Source organism: Diaporthe batatas (assembly GCF_019321695.1).
Source record: "Diaporthe batatas strain CRI 302-4 chromosome Unknown Contig00005, whole genome shotgun sequence".
NCBI classification, from domain to species: Eukaryota; Fungi; Ascomycota; class Sordariomycetes; order Diaporthales; family Diaporthaceae; genus Diaporthe; species Diaporthe batatas.
Window position 1 is genome coordinate 2,663,444 of NW_025408552.1, and position 17,421 is coordinate 2,680,864.

At 55.9% G+C, this 17,421-nt stretch overlaps 5 protein-coding genes across 5 annotated transcripts; 1 reads left to right on the top strand and 4 right to left on the bottom strand.

Moving 5' to 3' along the window:
* Positions 1-2,398: 2,398 nt before the first annotated feature.
* Positions 2,399-3,789, bottom strand: KVR01_004945 (uncharacterized protein). Its single transcript, XM_044786633.1, has one exon. The coding sequence runs from the start codon at positions 3,662-3,664 to the stop codon at positions 2,627-2,629; it is 1,038 nt and encodes a 345-aa protein (XP_044645390.1). The 5' UTR covers positions 3,665-3,789; the 3' UTR covers positions 2,399-2,626.
* Positions 3,790-3,911: 122 nt separating this feature from the next.
* On the bottom strand, positions 3,912-5,809 carry KVR01_005364 (uncharacterized protein). The gene is made up of 2 exons (XM_044784302.1): positions 4,559-5,809; positions 3,912-4,491 (listed from the first exon to the last, which is right to left on the bottom strand). The coding sequence occupies exons 1-2, from the start codon at positions 5,256-5,258 to the stop codon at positions 4,139-4,141; spliced, it is 1,053 nt and encodes a 350-aa protein (XP_044645809.1). The 5' UTR covers positions 5,259-5,809; the 3' UTR covers positions 3,912-4,138.
* Positions 5,810-6,911: 1,102 nt separating this feature from the next.
* Positions 6,912-11,158, bottom strand: KVR01_005026 (uncharacterized protein). The gene is made up of 4 exons (XM_044782294.1): positions 10,385-11,158; positions 8,693-10,159; positions 8,208-8,641; positions 6,912-8,148 (listed from the first exon to the last, which is right to left on the bottom strand). The coding sequence occupies exons 1-4, from the start codon at positions 10,596-10,598 to the stop codon at positions 6,928-6,930; spliced, it is 3,336 nt and encodes a 1,111-aa protein (XP_044645471.1). The 5' UTR covers positions 10,599-11,158; the 3' UTR covers positions 6,912-6,927.
* Positions 11,159-12,192: 1,034 nt separating this feature from the next.
* On the bottom strand, positions 12,193-13,959 carry KVR01_005171 (DNA replication protein PSF1). The gene is made up of 3 exons (XM_044786007.1): positions 13,746-13,959; positions 13,137-13,666; positions 12,193-13,082 (listed from the first exon to the last, which is right to left on the bottom strand). The coding sequence occupies exons 1-3, from the start codon at positions 13,776-13,778 to the stop codon at positions 12,989-12,991; spliced, it is 657 nt and encodes a 218-aa protein (XP_044645616.1). The 5' UTR covers positions 13,779-13,959; the 3' UTR covers positions 12,193-12,988.
* Positions 13,960-14,076: 117 nt separating this feature from the next.
* On the top strand, positions 14,077-17,361 carry KVR01_005012 (uncharacterized protein). Its single transcript, XM_044781563.1, has 3 exons — positions 14,077-14,548; positions 14,629-16,108; positions 16,167-17,361. The coding sequence occupies exons 1-3, from the start codon at positions 14,385-14,387 to the stop codon at positions 16,320-16,322; spliced, it is 1,800 nt and encodes a 599-aa protein (XP_044645457.1). The 5' UTR covers positions 14,077-14,384; the 3' UTR covers positions 16,323-17,361.
* Positions 17,362-17,421: the final 60 nt, after the last annotated feature.

Here is a 17,421-nt window from a genome sequence, read left to right on the forward strand (position 1 = left end):
AAGTAGAGTAAGTAAAGAGCTAGTTAGAGGTCTATTTTAAAGGGGAAGACTACTAAAGGAATAAGAGAAGAAATCTCTCTTAGCTAGTCTTTATATTAAAGTAAAAGCTTAAAGTTTAAGGATTTTAAAGACTAATACCTTTTAAAGACCTTTAATACCTTTTAAAGACCTCTTCTCTCTAAGAGACCTCCTTCCTACCTAAAGGTATACTAAGGAAGGAAGGACTATTAGGAGTTATAGCCATTACTAGAGAGTATTAATAAGAACACTATTTTCAAAAACCCCTAGGTGTGCGGTATGGTAGTAGTGTGCTAGTGTGTGCTAGGGTACTTCCCTTTCCTCCACAGTTCTCATGACTGCTAACACTTGGATGCATCCTATGACCACAGTCCGTCTCTGACCAGGACCACTTACAGGCATCTTATTGTACGATCAAATATCTCATATCAATGATTCTAGGAAATTTTACCTTTAGTTGCCTGAATCCATTATTCCATCAAGTATTTCTAGCTTAGTGCTAGGCTGCTAGCTCTGTGCGGGTGTCCGCTGTGCTGCCACGGCATCTAGGCCCCACAACCTCCTGTAGGACAGTCTCCTATCAGCTAGAGGATAATCTTGTAGGGGATAGCCTCCACAGCAGGGCTTTTAGGTGCTTGGGTAGGTAGACTATAGGACTAGTCTCAAGGAAGTGGAGCTAGGTAGGCTTTGTGAGCTCTGGTAGAATAGGATAATTTTGTGAAAGTAGTATCACAGTAATAATAACATATGTGACTGTGACTTGAGTGGATTGTTCCTGATTCACAATTTTGCAGTAGTGTATGTACAGATCATACAACAGCCTTGTGGTGACTATTATACCTTTCATTCTCCGTTTATATATGTGCAGTGTATATAGTTTGCTAGGTTGATATGGAGTAACTACTCTGTAGGTAGTTAGCAATATCAAGTGGAGCACATTCCACATACCAAGTAAGTTTGTCCAGAAGGCGGAACACGATTTGTACCACAACACACAAATTATTGAGATAAACCGGGTGTTTTACGGTGGGGATAGAGACTGTAGTGTATGAGTGGCAATTCAGATACGAAGAGGTTCACGGCACACCGGCTTGTGAGCATGGATTGTCTTGCCACTGGGAGTGGGCGGTCTTGTTTTCAATGTTGTTGAGTTGCAAATCGCAACTCGATGTACTTGGATTTCACCTTCGCGATCTAAAGGGCACCGTATCTGTAGCAATCCGTAGTAAACCTACCGATCTCGACAAAGTCTAGGTGCTTTCGGGTCTGTGTGCGACCGCGTCCAAGCAGCTACCCCTCGGTAGTGCGCCGAGCACAATTGTCGTGGACCGATATCATGTTGCTTTCGCCTACGTTGAGGAGTCCGTAGCGGATGGTACCGCACATGCCAAATAGATTATCCTCTGAAAGCCGAAGGAGGAGAGAGTTGAGGTGCACCTTGAGGCAGGTCTTTCGGGAGATCCACGAGTGTGCCTTGACACCACACTCGTACAGTCATGGTCTACTGTAGAAGTGACACATTGTGATTGCAATATGTCAGAGCGGTGATGTTTTGAGATGTGTTTAGGTATTTGCAGCTTGCAGAGAGTGAAGGATTTACTGGAAAATGAAGAGGGGGTGACATTATAATGTTATGGGTTCTGAACTTCAAGATGGAGGCCTTCCCGATGTGTAGCTGAGATTTGTGTAAGTTTCTGTTGAACTCGAAGGCATTGCTGAGCAAAGTTGTTCGGGATGCCGACTACTACTCAGAGAGGAAAAAGTGAAGCCGGTGGAGTGATCGCCACGCAGCAAATTACGCTGAGAACCCATATCAATTATTACGCCCAGAATACCTCGTTACCAATATTCATAGCCGATCAAGCAGATTTGAAAATTCCTGCTCGCGTGCTTCTGCGGCCACATTGGAAGTGGGCTGAGCCCCAACTTTCTTTTCGGGAACAGCCAGCACCGATTCAAACTCTCAATTTGCCACCACCGAAAACTCGGTGAGAGTGAAGGACACAACAACCTCAAGGCCGTTGTGAGGACAAGACAAACGGTGGGAGTGAGATTATATGACCTGTAAAAGAAGACGGCAGCGTAATTTGTAGACATAACAGTCTGGGCACAATGACCAAGAGACATAATGTACTCAAAAAAATGCGAACATGGCTGAGCAACGGACCTACTCCATCAAAGAGGTATGCATCACCAGACGACTTTAGAATCCAAACTCGATCAGCATCAATATCCAAACTGAAAGATGCCACACATGCAAACTCTACCCGCGAAGCATTTTGACTCCCATTACCAAGATCGACTGAGCGGCGCAGAGAGCAGCAGACGGCCTGGAACAGTCAAAGGGACAGATAGTTGGCCCCTGAATATAATAACAACCTCTGTACTGCCTTCAATTACGATCGTCTAGTCTACATGTAGTAAATACATACAAGGTCTTATCTTCTATGGTAGAATTATAGCTCCCAAGAGTGGCGGGATATACTTCGGGCAGTTGCTCGCGTGTTGACACGAAATACCGCGGCGTGACAGGCTCACCTATACACGCTCATACAACACCATAGGATATCGGTAGACCGAAACTCGTGAGACCAAAAAAAAAAAAAAATCACCCAAGCAGCGCCTCCCTGACCTGGTCAACCTCCTCGGCCGTGCCACAGACCAAGCCGGCCCTCTCGTCCGTGCCGCGCAGCACAGCATCCAGCACCCTGCGCCCGTCGGCAGGGTCCACGGCCCGCCCGCCGGCGGCCTCGACGACGAGCGCGACGGGGCACAGCTCGTACAGCCGCCGCAGCTTGGCGCCGCTCCGGGCGGTCACGGGGCTCACGTACACGCCGTGGCCCTTGACCAGCGCGTGCACCACGTCGGGGACCAGCCCGCCCGAGTACCGCAGCGTGTAGCCCTCCTGGATGTAGCGGGCCACGAGGGCCATGTACCGCCCGTCCTGCGCGGCGGCGCGCAGGTTCGCCGGCGCAAAGTACCGCGTCTTGAAGGGCGGGGCTGACAGACGCACCTCGGGGCGCAGCACCTCGACGGGGCCGTCGCTGCTGATGCCGACCTCGAAGCACGCGGATATTGCGGGTGGGGCGGCGGCGCTGGCACCCGGGATGCGCACGGCGACCACGGCGGTGGTCCGCGGGCCGTAGACGCCCAGCACGGCGGCGACCTGCGCCTCGTCCGGGGCGCGCCCCACGGCCGTGGGGCCGTCCCACACGCCCAGGATGGTGCCGACGGTCCAGTTGGGCGCGATGATGGAGCTGCCGTCGAGGGGGTCGAAGGCGACGGCGTAGCGCTCCGCGGTGGTTGTGCCGGCGACGGGTCCAGCGGTGTGGTCGACGGGCTTCTCGACAGGGTCCTCCTCGCTGGACGCCGTGACCACGGACGCGCAGCGGGCCGCAAAGGTGCGCCGCAGGATGTCCTCGGCGGCGACGTCGACGTTGAGCTGGTCGTCGCCAAAGGTGTTGGCCGTCCCCGCGAGGGCGACGCGGTGGGCGCTCTGCAGGGCCTTGGCGATCTCGCCCACCGCGTCTATCACGGCTGGCAGCACCGAGCCGAAGAGCTCTGCCCGCGAGCCGTCCTCCGGCGCGAGGGTCTCGAGGTGCGAGGCCAGGCTCACGGGGCTCTGTGGCGACGGGCCGTTGCTCATTTTTGTGGGTGAGCTATTTGTTTATTTGTTGGTGAGAAAGGACTTGGGTTGGTTGTTTGGATGCGCTAGGTGGTGATTGGCTCGTCTTGTTATTATTTTTTGATGGTGTGCCTTGTGAGATAAATGAAGCAGGTCGATAGTTAGATATCGAGTGCCCAGTTGATGGAAAATACATGTAATGGCTGTTGAATCCTCGCATCACGTCACATTTGAAACTACTGAATCAGGCAACGTACGACCAGCGGCACGAGCTAAACCACGCCGGTATTCACATTATAAAACTGCGAGTATTTACACGGCATTCACATTACATATGAATCCCAGAGTCAACGGCGCCGTGCCATGCTTTCCTCACCCCCAAACGCCAGCACTGAGTCCAGGTGCCCATGACGCCGGATCCGGCATCACTCATGCTGGCCGTGGCCCAGATCCACCATGCAAAACACTATGATAGCTAACACCACATGGCGACTCTCACCTCCCACCGGAGCTCGGCTGTACCACAACGACGACAACCAGGGATATGACCATGAGCACCAGTGCCACGAGCGAGACCAGGATGACGGTGCCGCGGCTGGCGGGGAACTTGCCCAGGATGATGTACTTCTGCGCCTGGAAGTACCGGTGGTAGCCCAGGAAGAGGATCAGGATGCTGATGCCGAGGAACACGGCGCCCAGGGGCTTGCCCAGGTGCCGCAGGGTGTGCTGGCTGGCGCTGTCGGACGGGCTGTCGGCGATGGACGTGTTGAGCCGGAAGAGCTGCGTGATGGCCACGCCGATGGACGCGAAGGCCAGCGACGTCCGCAGCCACGCGAGAAATGTCCGCTCTGCACGAGGTAGAAGCCATAAGCATATAAACACACACACATGGGGTTTCTGGGGGGGACTGCCTACCTAGTGCCAGGTGGTCCCTCGCGACGGAGCCCTTGTTCTCGAGCTCTATCGACCCGAAGTAGGCCAGCCTCGACCTCCACCACGCCCTCTCCTCCTTGTCCGCCGCGGCCCCGCTGCCGTTCCCGGCCCCGTTCCCGGCCCCGGACAGCGGCGCCGCCCTGCCCTTGCTCGCACTCCGGGACCCGGCGCCGGCGGGCGAGTCTGCGCCGCCCCTCGCCGCCTTCCTGGCCCGCGTGCCGGCCGACTCCACCGTGCTCTGGTAGTTCATGGCCGGGTTGGTGCCGCCGGTGGGGCCGCGCGTGATGATGCCCGTGAGCTCGTCCGGCTCGTGGTCCTGCGGGCTTCGGGCCGGCGACATGGTCTCGGCGCGTTCACGGCCCAGCTGCGAGCCGCATCTGCATGTCAGCGTCGGGATGAGGGTGGTATGTGTTGAGGGGTTGCAGGGTAGGTAGGGCAGTGCAGGATAGAACAGCGCGGGGTGTAAGAATGGTGAAGATGATAATAAGAAGAACAAGACGAGTAATGTGGGTGCGTCGACGCGGGTGTCATGAGACGGGCGTGGGCGTGGGAGTGAGTGAGTCTCATGTGACGACGGGTGGGCCGGTGGCAGCCGTGTTGCCAGACCGGGATCATCTATACGGGACGGGTCACGGCAGAGCACCTGGGTGAGCAGGAAAAGTTTAAATGGACTAGTGCACATACCTCTAGGATGTCACTTATTCTGTCCTGGGTGTTGACCCTCCGGATCCGCCTCGTGGACGCCCCGCTGCTGGATCTCCGGGGCTGCGGTGGTGGAATGGTGACCGAGGTAGCTGCTGCCACGCTTCTCGCCCTGGCCACGGGCGTGAGGCTGGGGCTCGGGGCTGGGATGGCCGAGGAGGACGAGGAGGAGTGAGGCTGGGGGAAGGAGGACGAGGATGGGCTTCCCCCGGACCGAGGGGCAGCCATTGCTGCTGCACGCCGGGGCGAGTGTCGTGCTGATCAGATTTATTATCCCAAGCGCCAAGGATGCATAGATCTCAGGACGGGGGATAACTTGACTGCAGGATAGTGGAAGCGATGATTGCGACGTCCGGATGGAGAAAGGTGGTCGCCCAATGAGCACTGGGCCGCGGTCCTAGCAGCAGGCCGACAGGCGAGGGGCAGGGGAGCTATGGCGTGATGGCCGTAATAGAAGCTATAGCTGCGGGCCTCGGGTCATGACGGTGGAGGACAAGACCAAGATTGCTACCCTTCCTGGGATGTGTGTACGTAGGTATGTAGACAAATCTGATGAGTGAGGTTTTGTGAGATCGACACAGCGGGAGCATAGATCCACAGGGCCCGAGATGTACACAGCAACGTACCCCTCCTCCAACCACACCTACCAACCCCCTAGTCACCTACTAAGTATCTGGTCAGAACCATACACACATACTTACATACCCTCACATCCCAAACATCACACATGTCGACATGTCGACCAGACACAGCTCACTACATACACCAGCACCAGCTAGCGCAAACCATGTCGGTCTTTTCACCATGACAAGGGCCAGCTCCGAATAACCCTTCTAGCACCCGCCATGGCGATCTATATCATGATACTACATAGTACATACAGGCAGACAGGTCATCCACTGCAGCAGAAATTGCAAGCACTTTGCATGACAAGGATTCACCAGCAGGCCCAACCATACTGCACCGCACCACACCCTCCCCCCGTATCTACCGGTGCTTCTGGCCCCTGGCCCTGGCCCTGGGGGCGCCCTCGCAATCGATGGCCAGAATGAGTCCATTGATGTGGCTTGCAGCCTACACAGAGCCTCAACCACTCCCCGCCCTGTAATTCGACGGCCCTGGACGGCCTGCGAGGTTGGTGATTCGGGCCCGGGCTCGAGATAATGCATGTGCACACTCCCGGCCTTGGCTGTACGACCGAAAGAGGTTCCCACAAGACCTCTCCAGTATTCCAAGGTTGTGTGACTTGACTTACATATATACTGGAAGAACAATCATAAGTCGTACTGTGATGTGACTGGGTAGGGCACAAACGGGTAAGACAAACCAGGGCAGAGTCAGACCTCAAGTCCACAAAAAAAACAGCTTTGGATTCAGAGGACTGTGCGACTGTGCGACTGTGCGACATCCTCGTGTACACTACATCAGCCAGCCTCGGCGTCGAATGCCCAGTCAAGAAAACGCTTTTCCACATACCACCAACCCCGCGCCCCCATTTTGGTATCTAGACGCCGTGCGAAAAGTCAACCGCTGATATGCACATACATGTCAAGCAGAGAGGCGGGCAGGATGGGGGAGGACAAGCAACCGCCCCCCCACCCGCCCAAAAGCCCCTCTCGTCTCCCCCCCTCCCCTTCGTCCTGGCACCCCTAGCCCGCCATGGTCAACACGTAGCTGGTGATACTACTCATCCTCTCGCTCGTCAGCTTCAGCCCTATCCTCAACAGCTCTTGCGCCACGTCCGGCTCGCGCTTCTGGAGCCGGTCCCAGTTCTCGCGGTCCATCAGCCACACCACACAGTCCCGCTCCGCCGTCACCTTGGCCGTGCGGTTGGTCTCCGAGAAGAACGGCAGCTCGCCGCACGTCGTGCCCGCCACGATGCTCTCGTACAGCCACCCCTGCGGGAGGTTGTACTCGGCCTTGAGGATGCCGCTCTCAACGAGGTAGAAGCCCTGCGCCGGCTCGCCCGCCCGGAACAGCACGTCGCCGCGGTAGAACTCCTTGCGCACGAAGAAGTCCTTGGCCCGCACCCAGAAGTCCTCGTTCCGGTCCGACAGGTCATGGAAGATCTGAAGCATCAACCGGAGCGGCTCCTTGAAGTTCTGCCATCGGGAAAGCCGCATCACCTCGCGTTGCGTCATCGACTCCTGTGCGGCCTTGTGCAGGTGGCTGCGGCGCGGCGAGCTCCCCAACAGGTCGTCGCTCAGGTGGTTGTTGTCGGCAGCATCGAGCATTTTCCCCACCGGCACGTCCAGCCCAGACACGTCCGCATTCCTACAAGACTTGAAGGCCTCCTGGCTGGTGTAGAATGTCCGTAGAAGCTCGTTCTCGCAGTTCTCCAGTGCCGAGTTGAGGCTCGGGCTGAAGATGACATGCGTGCCGTTGGAGCTGGTGCCCAGCCCCACCGCGCGCAGGTCCCGACCCATGGGGCTGTCCGTGTCCACGCCGCTCAGCAGGAGGACGATCTCCTTGGCCGCGAGAAGCCGGCTGACGGTGCTAAAGGCCTCACTAGCCGAGTAATCTAGACCAGTGACCTGTTGGAGGTCCAGTATCAGATACTTGATTGGCCGCCGCGCGAATTCCTCATCAGCGATGAGCTTGCGGATTTTGTCTTCGACGCCGACTATCGTGCCGAAGAAGAGAAAGCCCGAAAGTTTCATCAGGAATACCTGTTTACCGACTTTCTGGAGGTAGTGTTGCTGTGATGGGTTCCTTCGGACAGTCGACCCCACGACCTCACCCGAGTAGGTCGCGCGGATGGCCGAGACTCTTGATGCCTGGAAGATCAATGAGGCGAATGCTAACAGGACTCCGACTCCGATACCAATAACAAAGTCGTACATGCCCATCACTAGCACTATAGCGACAACCTGTGAGGTTCTGTTAGCTCGCGCAATACACATCCCACCCGCCCGGGGAGTCCGCATACCGTCAAGTATTCGAGCATGTTCAGTTTGGATTTGGGGTTCCAGAGCGCATCAAGCAGCAGCTCGAAACCCAGTATGAAGATCAGGGTACCGACCATCATGACCGGGATGAATCCAATGATCACCGGGCCGATGACCAGGACTACAGCAGTGAAGAAGGCCAAGAGATATCCAGCAAGCCGACTGTTACCACCAGACTTGATGAAGAACTGACTGTTGGCATATACCAGGTAGTTCTGGATGCTGCCCGCACAGCCAGACAGGAAATTGGAGAGACCATGCAGCTTCAGCTCGCGATCGAGACTCGCATGGTCTTCCCCTGTTTGAAGAGCCAGGGCTGGAACGTTGATGGGAACGTGCAATACACCAAAGAAGGTGAGAGCCAGCATGGCTGGAATGCATTCTACCACCGCTTCCCAGTGGATCAGGTTGAATTCTGCAATATCGTTAGTTTCTCAGTGGCAAGGCTGGTAGTGACTGCACTTACTGAAGAGGGTATAGAAGTACCACCATGGCTCTCCGGCAGGCGGTGACTCGAAGATCCAGCCCTTTTGCCGCAGTGGCTCAGGCTCGAGCGAGTCGAGGACGACGACAAAGAACCAAAAGATGGCAGGCTCCAAGCAGATAAATACAGGCAGGACGTAGTGGTTGTCCTTGAGCTTGCTGGTGCTCGATAGAATGTACAGAATTATGGCGAGGCCCAAGGGTATTGTCCAGAGAGGAACGGTGTTGGCTCGGAATAGCAGCCGGAGCGTGTCCAAATCATAGTGGAAGCTTCCCTCGAGCCTCGCGGAGACCTCGAAACCAGTCTGAACAAGGAACCAGCCGACGCCACCTATGCACCCTATGAGGATGTGGCGTGGGATGAACCCGACCAGACCCCCAAGTTTGAGGGCGCCCATGGTGAAGAAAACGGCGCCGGTGATGAGCGAACTGAAAGAAAAGCAAAAGATGGTCGTGGCGATGACTGCGTCTGGGTTGTCTTCCCCAACAAGCGATGTGATGGTGGAGGCCATGTTGTGGAAGAAGGGCACGACCTCAATCAGTTCGGACCCCACTCCTCCCTTGAATATACTACCCGTTGAGAAGACAATCTGCGACACGATCGTGCTGACATAAAAGATAGAAATTCCTGCCGGGCCCAGGTTTGCAAAGATGGGGTTCCCTAGTGGGAAGAGAATCATTCCGTATGAGAGGGCATCCAAGATGTTGAGGATGAGACCGACAAACACTGCCGGCAGGGTCTTGACAGGATCGACAACCAAGGTATGCAGGATTGCCTTACCATCCCAGCATCGGGGATCATGAGCTGCCTTTGCGAAGCCCTGCAGGCCTGTCTTTGCGCGGTCCGCTCTCTCTGCCAGCCAGCTCCGGGACTCAAGCGGCTTCTGGCTCTCGATGTCGACGACGGCGGCAGAACCATTCCCGTGTTCGAGATAGGAGCTCCCATGAGACCTATTCCGCAGTAAAGGCGTGTTCTCCGTGTCGTTCTCGGCGACTGTATCTTCGCTTTGTGCCCACAATTTACTGTCGTCGCGCCTTGCTGAGCTTGGGTGGATTTCGAACGGGGCAGCCAGTCCCGGACCCTGCCCGAGCTGTGAAGGCTGCGCATCCTTGGGCATAAATGCGTCCTTGTAACTCTCTGGTGGTGATCTCCTCAGCATGTTTGCGAGCATTGAGGGACCGTCATCTTGGTGGGGGTCTTCCAAGTACTCTTCAGGCGAGGGGGGCTCAGACTCTTCTAGGATGGTGTCTGCCGTCCCGCCAGCTAGAGATTCACCCTCGTCATCCTCACCAACAAGCAAATCTTCGGTCCTTTGCTGTGAAGACTGGGATCTCTGGCGTGACAGGAAGTTTGGGCTGGAACGCTGAGTCTTGTCTGAAAGAAAGTAGGAAGCAAGCTCAGCTGTGTCCTCCCGGACGCTCCTCGCGTACAGGGCGCTGTCGATGGGTGCTGCAGTGTGTATTAGTAAAGTGGTGGTTGCCATGTTTTGCCGGAGCGGGATCAGATATGATGGATGTTATTGAGCCAGAGGAAGCGGGTGAGTTGGGTGAGTGTAACCACTTATGCGTTGCACAGTAACCAAACCCCAGTAATGTGGATGTCTGCATGGCCGGGCAGAGGGTGTAGCATGTGAAGACGGCAAGACTGGAATGTATAGGACATCAAGGGACTCACCTGGACTGTCTCGGGCGGTGCCAGAGATAAAAGAACGGATAGGCTCCCGGTGGGCGGTTGAGCTCGAGGTGGACAGCAGGCGTGGGTCGCCGATATTCTGAGGTTTGGCCCGGGGAGAGGTCAGGAGCGAGGGAGTAGGGGTTGACGAGTCCCGGTCCTGCGAGCTGATGGACTGGGTCCTCCTACGCCATGAGCCTGTAGAGGGTGATGCCATCGTCGCAGTAGTGGTGTTATCTCACGAGTCGGGCCAGAGACTCATTATCCATGCAACGGGGCCTTTGGCTTTTGCAATGAGCAAAGATTATGTCTCGGATGGCAATATGGTGCAATCTGGACAGGCCGTCTGCGGGTAGCTACCAAGTAGCTAGTCAACTGGCGTGCCACCGGTTCTTGTCCCTATTGACCAGTGATGAAAAACTACCGGGTCACAGGGCGAAGACACAGACCACAGCGTACAGAGTACAGCAGTCAAGATGACGGAATATATGCGGCAGCCAGCCCGACTGCAGCAATGGTCCGCAACAGAGTGCGAAAAGAAAGACCGTCGGGCGGCAGAAGTGTGAGGGCAAAGGAAGGAAGCAGGAATGGCAAGATGCAATACCGTGGTAGAAGCCCGGCGTGAAGGGATGCAAATGCAAATGCAAATGCAGACGATACGTGATAGACACACAGTAGCAGTAGCAGGGCGAGAGACTGGAGCCTGGGTGCTGGTGTGGACTTGTTGAAGAATGGCCCTCCGTGGTACTGTGTAGAAAGTTGAAAAGCATGTGGATGCCAATGCCACTCCTGCCTCTCCGGTCTGGGATCCGATGTCCATGCAAAGCCTTCACGAGCAAGGATCTTGAGGGGCCGCGCCACCTCGCTGTGTGGAATGGGAGGCCACGGGCTAGCGGTGCACCAAGGCACTGGTATTGGGCACTGGGTACTGGGTACTAGGGTACTTCTAGCACCGGGTACCGACCGACCTCGAGCTTGGGCGAGGCCTGGTCTTGTCCATTGCGACTCGTGGTAGAAACTAGGGGGAAAAAAACCCACGCAGGGCTGGCCAGAGCTGGCAGACTAATCCTCTGCGAGGTAGCCAACAAACTCTGGCCCACTCACAACCTCATGAGCAGGCATTAGTTCGCCGCACATAGTCGCATACCTACGCAGGCCGTGGCCCTTCTGCCCGGCCTAGTGACGGTGTGTGCGAATCAATACCGAGAATTGGGCAATAAGCTCAGCAGCGGAGAGCAGCCGTCGTCACACAGCAGCTGTCCGAAAATGCGAGGTTGACGACGATCTGGAGACCAGACAACACATCACGTCGTCAACAAGCTGGACAAGTTTCCCCAGCACAGGGCGGGGCCGATGTCAGATGCGGTCAATTGGCGAATAAGAAACCCCCATCGATCCAAGCAGGGGTTTCTTGGGACACCGCATGGACCGGGGGGCAGTGGAAAAGGGGGCCGTTCTGCACCTTCTGCAACGTCTGGACTCTGGACAAGAAAGATGGATGTCTGCCAGTTGTTATTCCACATTCTCGTCTTCGGGTAAAGTGCTGCTGAGTTTAATGCGAGACCGCCGCCCATGTACAGTACCCAGTACCCAGTACCCAGTACCTCGAGACAGGCATTGATCCTGCACCCTCTCCACCTGCTCTTGAATGCCTGACAAAACTCTGAGCTTCCAGCAAACCGAACCGCTTCAACTGATTTCGATTGTTCAATCAAGCACCGTCGTCGGTCCAGGTGCTGTGTCTTTGTTATTACTGTGTATAACATGACTTCTGAAATTCGCAGAAGCCATATATATGCGCTGGGTTCACCCTCGTACAGCCCAGGCGAGGCAGTTTTTGCCGACCCGGCTACTGTGGTACACAACAGGTCCTGTCAAGCTCAAGCTATATTTGGCCCCCATTCCCACCTTACCTGCAGCAGATCTGCTAGCCGAAATACCTAGCTGCTCCGTACCTCCCCAGCTCCCCCACGGCCTGGGCGGCTCTCGTTTTGGCAAACGTCCAGTCACCCGAGTGGCATGCCTGCAGGAACTTTGTCACGATCTTGACTACGAAACCCATCGTGCATATCCCCTCACATGCTGCTTATACGTTTTGCCGATGCGCACCACAAGGCGACTGTGACACAACCATCAGTTCATTAACCCCCTCACTCCGCACGGCCCATGCTCATGCATGTAAATTGCCTGTAAAGCCAATCCCCTGGCCGAGACCACACCACATGAGCTCGGCTTCAACTCTGCTGCGATGCCGGACATGACGCGCCGCAACAGTCGTCACGCTGCCCTGGTTTTGGCCTGCATGACCTGAGGATTGTCGCAAGAGCCGGGGCCCCGCGCCTCATACTGTCGTCAGGTCGCGCGCATCTTGACCCTATTGCTGGATAAAGTCAGCAGAGGAGAGCTTATGCAGGCGACAACCTGATTTGACAGCATCTCAGAAAGCATTGCTCGTGGCCGAGCTCCGGTTTCGTTGCTTGCCACCTGCTTCGCTTGTCTGCCAGTGTCTGCCAGTCTGGGCTGCAGACTCATCCATACGGAGACGAGTGCAGGCCAGGCAACGTCTTCTGTTGCGTCGAGCGACTCGTCATATCGTTGTCTTGCGCTCTACCCCAGTTTCTGGAGGTAGCCCTGAGCGATGAGTCGCTCCACATCTCCTTGTCGGACGTAGAACTGGCTGTTCTTGGTCAACGTGATGGCACTGTGTAGGATTGTCAGCCAAGAAGCCCGGCAGATAGTCTCGTTCTTTGCCTACCCATATTCAGTCTGAATCTCGCCCGCGTCTTTCAGCACCCGCACGTCGATGAACAAGTCGCGAGGAGGCTCGAGGCTGCCGGTGAGGTCGATGTCGGTCCACTGGCCCTTGTATGCCGCCAGCAGATCACCGAATTGCCTCACATAGTCCTCCTCCTGGGGGCTGAGACTGCTGGTCCCCGAGTCGCCAGGGCGCGTTGCGACCCCAGCAGGTCCAACAGCTTCCCTAAGCTGCTGTCCTGACAGGTCGACCACGTCCGCACCGCTCCACACCAGTTCCTCAAGCTTGTCCGTCCTCGTCTTGTGATACGCGAGCAGGCAACGCTTGTTCCTCCTCATTGATAGGTGGTTGACGAGGAGTGTGCATGCTGTGGCCTGGTCGGCGTTGGGATCAAATGATCCTTGGAAAGGCTCAAGGAGACTGGCGACATCGCGATCTAGATCACGAACTTCGCGGGCGACCTCACGGACAAGCTCGGTCTGGTATGGGGGCAGGTTTGCCAGGTTCTGTGTTCTCTTGGCATGGCCGACCTTGAACGGTTAAGCTTGTCAGTTAAGTCCAACATCAAAGCCCATGGGCTTGCTAATGTCCTTGCAAGAGGAGAAATACCAATTTATTCCCTTGTTCGCCGTACATAGGCATTGGAATGTACGTGCCGTCATGCAAAACGGCAGACAAGAAATTCGACGGGTGCGGGTTGTCAGAGTTGGAGATGCGATGGTGGCTCTCTGGGCATGAGGTCGTACAAGACGCGTCTGATTAAAGAGCATTGAAGACTATTGTCGCGTACCCCAGTCTGCGCAAGACCTGAAGCGACTAGGCCTACACAGCATCCTGGAGGCATGGGGGGCAGGGGCCGTCGGAGCCCAGCCGTTAAAAAGCACAGGGCTTTTTTGCTAGATCACCCAATGAAAATCGCTGTAACTTTATTGGAACTGGGGCCACACGTCACAGGCCTTACAGCACAGCAACAGGGTTCAAGATAAGCCCCTCCAAATTTCTCGTACCCCGCGGGGAGCAAGGTCACTGCAGTTGGGATTTTTTTCCTGCCCACTACAAAAGCAGAGAAAACTCCTGCACCGTTCTCGGAACCCAGTCAAGACGCTGCTGTAGCCTGTCGTGTTTTCAGAATTGTTTCTTCAGCCACTGTCTTTCCTCCTCGCCTGGCTGGTTGTTTGCACAGATTCAAACACCGACCGGTAGTCCTCACCCCGATCTCGCAGCAGGGAAGCAGTCAACACCAGCAAGATGGCCACACAAAACCAGTCCGCGGGCCAGCGCATTGCCATCGTCTCTGTCTATGACAAGACTGGCCTGCTTGACCTGGCCAAGGGCCTGGTCCAGCAAAATGTCCGCATTCTTGCGTCCGGAGGAACATCCAAGATGATCCGCGAGTCTGGATTCCCCGTTGAGTATGGCCAAACCTTTGAACCAGCACACACGTCCCGTTGCTCGTTGTCCTAGTCTTACTCACAACGCTCTCCTCGCGCAGGGATATCTCGGCCATCACCAAGGCCCCCGAAATGCTGGCTGGCCGTGTCAAGACCCTTCACCCTGCCGTGCACGCCGGCATCCTCGCGCGCAACCTCGCCTCGGACGAGAAGGACCTGGCGGAGCAGAGCATTGACAAGGTCGACTATGTCATTTGCAACCTGTACCCTTTCAAGGACACCGTCGCCAAGATCAACGTTACCGTGCCCGAGGCTGTCGAGGAGATTGATATTGGTGGCGTCACGCTGATCCGTGCCGCTGCGAAGAACCACTCCCGCGTCACGATCCTCTCGGACCCTGCCGACTACGCAGAGTTCCTCAAGGAGATCGAGGCCGGCGAGGTTAAGGAGTCCAGCCGCCGGCTGTACGCCCTCAAGGCCTTCGAGCACACCGCAGACTACGATGCGGCCATTTCCGACTTCTTCCGAAAGCAATATGCCGCCGAGGGCCTCCAATACATGGCCCTCCGTTACGGTGCCAACCCACACCAGAAGCCCGCAGCTGCCTATGTCAAGGAGGGCAAGCTTCCTTTCAAGGTTCTGGGTGGTTCCCCTGGCTACATCAACCTTCTGGATGCCCTGAACAGCTGGCCCCTGGTCAAGGAGCTCAAGCGAGCCCTGGGCAAGCCCGCGGCCGCAAGCTTCAAGCATGTCTCACCCGCAGGCGCCGCAATCGGTCTGCCCCTGACCGCCGAGGAGAAGAAGGTCTACTTTGTTGAGGACATCCCCGGCATCGATGAGTCGGGTCTGGCTCAGGCCTACGCCCGCGCTCGTGGTGCCGACCGCATGAGCAGCTTCGGTGACTTCATCGCCTTGAGTGATGTTGTGGACGTCGCAACTGCCAGCATCATCTCCAAGGAGGTTTCTGATGGTGTCATCGCCCCTGGATATGAGGATGCCGCACTGGCGATCCTCAAGAAGAAGAAGGGTGGCAAGTACCTCGTGCTGCAGATGGACCCCGAGTTCGAGCCCAACCCCAAGGAGACTCGCACCGTTTATGGCATCACGCTTGCGCAGCAGCGCAACGACTTCGAGATCAGCCCTAAGTCGTTCGGTACCGTCATCACACCCAAGGACGCCAACGTCCCCGAGAGTGCCCTCCGCGACCTTACCATCGCCACCATTGCCCTGAAGTACACGCAGAGTAACTCCGTCTGCTACGCTGCTAGGGGCCAGGTTGTTGGGCTCGGCGCTGGCCAGCAGTCCCGTATCCACTGCACACGTCTGGCTGGCGACAAGGCCGACAACTGGTGGCTGCGATTCCACCCCCGTGTCCTCGACATCAAGTGGAAGAAGGGCACCAAGCGCCCTGACAAGAGCAACGCGATCGACCTGCTTGTCAGCGGCCAGCTGCCCAAGGACGGACCTGAGAGGGAGTCTTTCGAGGCAGCCTTCGACGGTGTGCCCAACGCGTTCACCGCTGAGGAGCGGGAGGAGTGGCTCGGCAAGCTCACTGACGTCGCTGTGTCCAGCGATGCATTCGTAAGTGCAACAACCCATCGGTCACATGTCCCAGCACGGAGACTAATTACGATCACAGTTCCCTTTTACCGACAACGTCTACCGTGTTGCGAAGTCAGGCGTCAAGTACATCGCTGCGCCAGGTGGTAGCCAGAACGACCAGCCGGTCTTTGAGACGGCTGAGAAGCTGGGCATCACCTTCATTGAGCAGAACATCCGCCTCTTCCACCACTAGAGGGCGCAGAAGGAGATGTTGCCCATGCGAGGGTTCAGGAAGAATCAGTTAGATGGTGTAGATACCCTTTTCGAAACTTTGGACACGACTTGCATTTGCGCTTCCCCACGAAATCGCGAAACGCTGAGACGGGGGAGGCTGGTTTGGGCATATAGGACAGCGGGGCGGGGACCAAAAAAATACTTCAACATTGAGTGGCTGTGGAGCTTTCAACATCTTTATTCGACAAGGAATGGCGTTCAGAGAAAAGGCGCGTGTCTAGGTCTGTCTTGGTCGTATGCGACATATCCAATTTGATTGAGTTGTGTCTTGCAATGGTTGTTGTTGTGCAGACTTGAGATCCGGGAACAATTAATCCTGATAGCACGCTTGGAAGACTTGTGACTGCTGCCCTGAGTAGACCGCAACAACACTGAGGACTGGGCGAGCAGTGCCGTTGCTATCAAAAGCGATCGCGAGCGATTTGGCACAGCTCTGCAGTGTCCAACGGAGCGGTTCAAATACTGGCCTCCCCCATCGGTCAAGTCACACGCTTACACCGGCATAGAATTGAACAATTATTTGGAACAAATGTCTTGTCACTATTTCAAATAGGTTTTGGTCTATTTTCATTATTGTGCTACATCGGAGTAGAGCCTGTGGCAGCTACCCCACCAGTCGACTCGTTGCTCGGCACTGCTTCACAACAGGGTCCTGATCATGCTAGACCGCGCCTAGAGGAAGGAGCATAACCTGATGCACTAGTCAGCACGCTGATGAGCCATGGGACGAGGTACAAAAGTGCAAAGTGAGAGAAGCGATCAGAAATGCACAAAGTGCTTGTTGGTTTCCTCATTTGAACAGGGTCTTAAGCTGCTCAGAAACACGGACCAATGTATTCATCACGTAGAGGGAGGTTCTGTAGAATAGGTGGATAATTGAAGTCAGTCGCTTACCTTTTATATATGATGGGAGAAGCTGTCGCGCAATGCGACCTCGAGGCGCTGGCCCGAGAACGCTTGCTTGCGTGTTACCTCGTTTGTGGTGAGGATGTGAAAAGACGCGCGTGGAAAAGTTGAGGCCAAAAACTTATTTATGGGGACGCAAGGATGTGGGTCCG